Source organism: Carassius gibelio, chromosome B12 (assembly GCF_023724105.1).
Source record: "Carassius gibelio isolate Cgi1373 ecotype wild population from Czech Republic chromosome B12, carGib1.2-hapl.c, whole genome shotgun sequence".
NCBI classification, from domain to species: Eukaryota; Metazoa; Chordata; class Actinopteri; order Cypriniformes; family Cyprinidae; genus Carassius; species Carassius gibelio.
Window position 1 is genome coordinate 13,128,648 of NC_068407.1, and position 6,008 is coordinate 13,134,655.

Below are 6,008 nucleotides of genomic sequence, written 5' to 3' on the forward strand. Positions count from 1 at the left end.
ATAAAAGCACAATAAGTCCTGTTCTGACTTTTTTTCACTGTTATGACTCCACTACTCGTACTGAATACACTATTTATTGTGTAATATAATTATGATTAGTTTTTCTTTGTTTTTGTTTTTTTTACAACTGTTAAATAACTGTAACGTTACTGAAACAGAAATAAATACCGGTTAATACGTAAATGTATATCTGAATAGCAAGTTATAATTATTTAAACATTATATACACCAGAGACTTTTTAGATAGGATGTATTACATCAAATATATCAAAAATTAATTTAACTTAAAAATTTAAACAATTTCATATTTGTACGAGTAATCAGAAATGTGACGTAAGCCCCAGTGGCCTAATGGATAAGGCACTGGCCTCCTAAGCCAGGGATTGTGGGTTCGAGTCCCATCTGGGGTGGAAATCTTTTAAATGCTTCTTAGCTATCCAACAACTGACAGAAAGCTAACTGCAGGGCTGCGAATCAAAGCAGGTGGTAATTTGCTATAGTTCTTCAGTCATTACCCTCCATTTAAGTATTGAGCTTCTAGGATATTATATTTGACTAAAGGTTTGGTTATAAATTAGATAGCGAATGTGTTAATCAGATCCAGACAGTAAACTAAAACATGCATCATTTTGCACGGGGGTTTGTTTTGTGCGTCCTAACGGCGACCTTCGTGAAGGCTCAGCGTAAGTGTGTTTTCAGTGTGTCGTATTTTAGAATGTTCCCTGTTTGGACATTGGTTACCAAACGAGGCGACATCATGATATAAAATTATATCAAACTTGTGAAACCTCTTACGCTTATTGATTGTGATCTCTGTTCTCACTGTGCGCTAGATGTGCAGAGAGCCACCGTATATTGGGATGCTGTTCAGAGGTCTGTGGAGCTGAAAGAGGGTGCAATGGAAGAGGAGGGAGATGCACTTGGTTATTTCAATGATAGTTTATCAGTTTCTGGATGGGGAGTGCTGGAAGTGCAGGCTGGTTATGGACGATTCCAGGAGAACGATGAAATTACATATTTCTTGGCTGGATACCTTGAAGGATACCTTACAGCCTCGTAAGTTAAACTGACTAACCCTCGAGGGAAAAAGAACACTTTTGACATACTTTTAAAGAGAATAGACTTTTTACTGAAACAATCTACTTAGAAATATCGTCAAATTTACAAGAATGCTTTTATATTAGGGGCTGAGGTGTGTCAGAGCAGGCTTTTTTTTTTTTTTTTGTAAATGTACTTCTTTAAAGCATTTCACAAGATTATTAAAAATACCTAAAGGGAAATCTTTAACTTGGCATTATTATAAAGTGCACTTTTACAAAAATTGTTAAGAAACAATGTCATTTTTTCAAGATCTGAAGTACACTAACCTATTTTTTGATTTGTACATTAAATTAAATTAAACACATTATTTTCACTAAATTATAGGGGTCTGAGTTCATTTGTATTCTAAAATACATTGTCCTGGGTGTTAATGAAACACACACATTTCAGTATATTAACATCCCAATAACTTTTTATTCACAGACAGATGATAAACCATTACTATAATATGTATCCTCAGATTATAAAGGATAATAGTGTTACAAAACATCTGAAATGCTTTATGAGGTAAGTGACATTTATTACCTACATTCTAAAAAAATGAATAATAATAATAAAACATTCCCCTTTAAGACATGTGTAAGACTCTATTCATTTACTAACTGCTGTTTTTTTATTTAAATAAACACTTGCCTCTCTATTTTTCTTTGTATTCTATTCTAAAGCCAAAAAAGGACTCCAACCTTTCCCTATTCGTTTTCTATTCAGTCTGTTTTTTTATTTATTTATTATATAATTAATAAAGACTATGTGTTGCTACGTACACGTTGCTGCATGTACTGCATAAGGCTAACCAAGACTTGTCATTGCTCTTTTGTTGATTTTGATTGCTTCCATTGTCCTCATTTGTAAGTCGCTTTGGATAAAAGCTTTTGCTGAATGACTTAATGTCATTAATTGATTGCACTGTTCCAAAATTAAAATAATGTCAGATCAAAGACACATACTTAAAGAGTATTTACATTTAGAAGTTTTAAAAACGTTCGGAATCTTAGAATTTTGTGTTGCATAAACACACATATTAGTAATCTATGATTATATCCGTCTTTATTAAACTTCCATTCTTTAAAATAGTGAGCAAGACTCATGGACAAGAACACAAGTGAAATTAAATGGGAAGACTGATCGTTTGTGGCATCACGTGGGTCTTCTAGTGGCCCAGATGGATGGACTGCATGCTGGGGCAGCATACTGGGCCAAAAGTAGACAGGAACAGGTCAGGAAACCTGAAATGTCTATGCATCTGTTTAGATGTAGTGTACACATCTCATTCTTAGAGTTTGATAACTCAAGTGAACTTTTTGTTTTATTTTTTTTCATTCATTGACAGTGATGCCTAAGTGTTTTTAATTTTGTGTGAATGACTGAAACTCCACGCTTGCATTTCAACTCCCAGCCTCTGTCCATGTTTGCGGTTCAGTTCCTCAATGGTATTGGGGATTTGCTGGATTTAATCCCTGTTCTCAAAAGGCGTTCCAACTCTTCTTCTGACTCCTTCAGAATGCCAGGCATGAGTCACTGTTCTGCTCTCATCAAGGTTATGAGTGTAATCACATTTTCTGAATTGGGACCAAATGCGATAGAAATTAGCCAGTAAAAACCCCATGTCAGGGGTTTTCAATAGCACTTTTCTGAATATTTAGAGCTTTCGCGAAACAACCTTTTTTCATTTGTTTTTGCCCATTTTATCTGCAGATGTTACCTGGCTATGAGAATCTGTTGCTTGGTCACTCTAGCTGGTACAGCTATGCTGCGAGCATGAGAATCTACAAGCACTGGGACTTGAAAAATAAACATAATGGCACAAGCAGACTGTCCTTTAGCAGCTACCCTGGTATTTATAGGCAGATGTATGTCTTTTATAATTTAAACTAACAAAAATTTAGTGCTATTAAACTGTTTCTCGTATCATTTCCAGGGATCTTGTCATCTCTGGATGATTTTTATTTGCTGGGAACAGGATTGCTTGTAACTCAAACCACAAACAACGTGTTCAACTCCTCTCTGTTCTCCCTGGTGACCCCAGAGGCTTTGCTTGCTTGGCAAAGGGTGCGTGTAGCACATGCACTGGCCTGCACAGGGAAGCAATGGGCCCAAATATTTTCCAAGCACAATTCAGGTGAGACAGAGAAGTGGATCATTATGTGCAAAAATTATGTTCCGTTTTTGCAGTGCTCTTTCAGTAATTCAACTCAAATTGTGAAACTTGTGTATTAAATAAATTCAGTGCACACAGACTGAAGTAGTTTAAGTCTTTGGTTCTTTTAATTGTGATGGTTTTGGCTCACATTTATCAAAAACCCACCAATTCACTATCTCAACAAATTAGAATACTTCATAACACTTCAAATTCTTTTTAGTTAATTGTTGGCCTTCTGGAAAGTATGTTAATTTACTGTACATGTACTCAGTACTTGGTCAGGACTCCTTTTGCTTTAATCACTGCCTCAGTTCGGTGTGGCATGGAGGTGATCAGTTTGTGGCACTGCTGAGGTGGTATGGAAGCCCAGGTTTCTTTGACAGTGGCCTTCAGCTCATGTGCATTGTTTGGTCTTTTGTTTCTCATCTCCCTTTTGACAATACCCCATAGACTCTCTGTGGGGTTCAGGTCTGGTGAGTTTGCTGGCCAGTCACACAAACACCATGGTCATTTAACCAATAATCTGACCAAGCTGGTCAGCAGAAGGAAGCAGGAAGTGCTCAAGAATTTCTTGGTAAATGGGTGCAGTGGCTTTGGTTTTCAAAAAACACAGTGGACCAACACCAGCAGATGACATCGCACCCCACATCATCACAGACTGTGGAAACTTAACACTGGACTTCAAGCAGCGGTTCTCTCAGTTGGTTGTGCATCTTTTTCTTCCACACGTTTTCCTTCCACTCAACTTTCTGTTAACATGCTTGGATACAGCACTCTGTGAACAGCCAGCTTCTTTGGCAATGAATGTTTGTGGCTTACCCTCCTTGTGAAGGGTGTCAATGATTGTCTTCTGGACAACTGTCAGATCAGTTTTCCCCATGATTTTGTAGCCTAGTGAACCAAACCGAGAGACCATTTTGAAGGCTCAGGAAACCTTTGCAGGTGTTTTGAGTTAATTAGTTGATTGGCATGTCACTATATTCTAATTTGTTGAGATATTGAATTGGGTTTTAGTGAAACTTGAGCCAAAATCATAACAATTGAAAGAACCAAAAACTTAAACTACTTAAGTCTGTGTGCACTGAATTTATTTAGTACATGAGTCTCACAATACTAAAATAAATAAACACGACATTCTAATTTTGAGATGATATTTATATGGCTTTTTTATTTTATTTTTTATTTTTATGAATTATGTCAGGGACCTACAATAACCAGTATATGGTGGTGGATCTGAAAAGAGTTTCACTTGGAAAGCAGATTGAGGACTGGAGCCTGACTGTTGTGGAGCAGATTCCTGGTTTGGTTTTGTACTCGGATCAGTCACAATCGCTACGTCATGGTGAGGAGTATTTCCACAACAAAACCAGTAGTATCATCTTATCAGTCCATCGGAAATTAATTTAGAGAGGATATACGAAGTAGGAAGCTAAATCACAGTCTGAAGGGTAAATTTAACAAGATCATATGCATTTCAAATCACCTCTATAGGTTACTGGGCCTCCTACAACATACCTTTCCACTCAGATATTTACCGAATGAGTGGTTATGGTGTGATGTGGAAAAAGTATGGGGAAGATTTCTCATATGACCTCTGTCCACGCGCTAAAATTTTCCGCAGGGACCAGGGAAAAGTCACTAATCTGGACACCTTGAAATACATTATGAGGTACAATGGTGAGTTTAAGTTTTCGTTTTGGAAATGACTCAAAACTGTTTCTTCAAAATAATCTGCCTTCTGGTTAATCTAATTTTTTGATGAACAGTAGCACTTGTCATATTAGATTACAGAAAGGACCCATATTCAAAGAAGCATCCTTGTAAATCCATCTGCTGTCGAAATGACCTGAGACTTCGACGACCTCATCCAGAGGGCTGTTATGATACTAAGGTACAGAAATAGGTCAGTTATTAAAGTTAAAAGTGTTATTATTACATAAAAACCAGTAAAGATATAGTGTGATTCTAATGGAGGCTGTCAAATTTAGGTTACAGATTATCACATGGCCCAGATATTTTCGGCTGAAGCTGTGAATGGACCCACTACTCAGAATGGTCTTCCACTTTTCTCTTGGAGCCGTTTTAATCAGACAGCTCATCATTGGCTCCCTCAGACGTACAACTTTACATTTATCAGCATGCAGCCTTTGCTCTTTGGTTCCAGAAATCAAGCCAAGACTGATAATAGTTTTGTACAATGTATGAACAGCAGTCTAGAGGATACAGATGCAAGACTTGGAAAGGATTTAATCGATTTAGTATCAGATATTTACAAGCAGTTCCATGAAATCATTGGGTATATTTTTGCCTAAATGCAACTTAATGCATAGTAGTTCCAATCAGTGCTGGACATGTTTATGCAATAAAAGACTACAGTAGTAAATTTTACCCTAACTTATAATATGTACGTATAATTTGTGTTAATGACAAAGCTCATTGTTATAAATATTAACAAATTACCAATAAAATGTATCAGTGCAGTAATTTAAGATTAAGATAAACTGATCTGAACAATATCAGACTAAGCAGTGTTATTGTACTTTTTCACTAGAGAAAGAGGACCTGTCAAAGTTAAAAATGTCCTATTGTTAGATTTGTTTATTACAAATAGAGCTTTTCATTTCACAAAACATTAATTGGAGATGGACTGGTTTTGCGTGGATTACTTGTAGATTATTGTAATGTATATCAGCTGTTTTGACCCATTCTGATGGCACCCATTTGCTGCAGAAGATCCACTAGAGAGCAAGTGACGTAACTAAATACT

At 36.5% G+C, this 6,008-nt stretch overlaps 1 protein-coding gene and 1 non-coding gene across 3 annotated transcripts; both read left to right on the forward strand.

The window, feature by feature from the left end:
- Positions 1 to 337: 337 nt before the first annotated feature.
- On the forward strand, positions 338 to 410 carry trnar-ccu (transfer RNA arginine (anticodon CCU)). Its single transcript has one exon. It is a non-coding gene; the product is annotated as a tRNA-Arg (tRNA).
- plbd1b (phospholipase B domain containing 1b) lies at positions 408 to 5,649 on the forward strand. Of its 2 annotated transcripts, none has more exons than XM_052571458.1 (11): positions 408 to 683; positions 834 to 1,056; positions 1,525 to 1,608; positions 2,176 to 2,317; positions 2,498 to 2,638; positions 2,797 to 2,935; positions 3,020 to 3,220; positions 4,443 to 4,583; positions 4,733 to 4,918; positions 5,026 to 5,132; positions 5,230 to 5,649. In XM_052571458.1, exons 1-11 carry the CDS (start codon positions 620 to 622, stop codon positions 5,551 to 5,553), a joined length of 1,752 nt encoding a protein of 583 aa, XP_052427418.1. In that variant the 5' UTR covers positions 408 to 619; the 3' UTR covers positions 5,554 to 5,649. The 2 variants fall into 2 exon arrangements, with proteins under 2 accessions (XP_052427418.1, XP_052427419.1); XM_052571459.1 differs by having other exon boundaries at positions 5,026 to 5,144; positions 5,230 to 5,376.
- The last annotated feature ends 359 nt before the right edge of the window (positions 5,650 to 6,008 follow it).

Excerpts from the sequence above, each read along its gene's own strand:
- plbd1b (XM_052571458.1), top strand. The coding sequence starts at position 620 with ATGCATCATTTTGCACGGGGGTTTGTTTTGTGCGTCCTAACGGCGACC. Across the intron at positions 1,609-2,175 it reads CATCTGAAATGCTTTATGAG|TGAGCAAGACTCATGGACAA; the intron begins GTAAGTGACATT and ends TCTTTAAAATAG. Across the intron at positions 4,584-4,732 it reads GTCACAATCGCTACGTCATG|GTTACTGGGCCTCCTACAAC; the intron begins GTGAGGAGTATT and ends TCACCTCTATAG.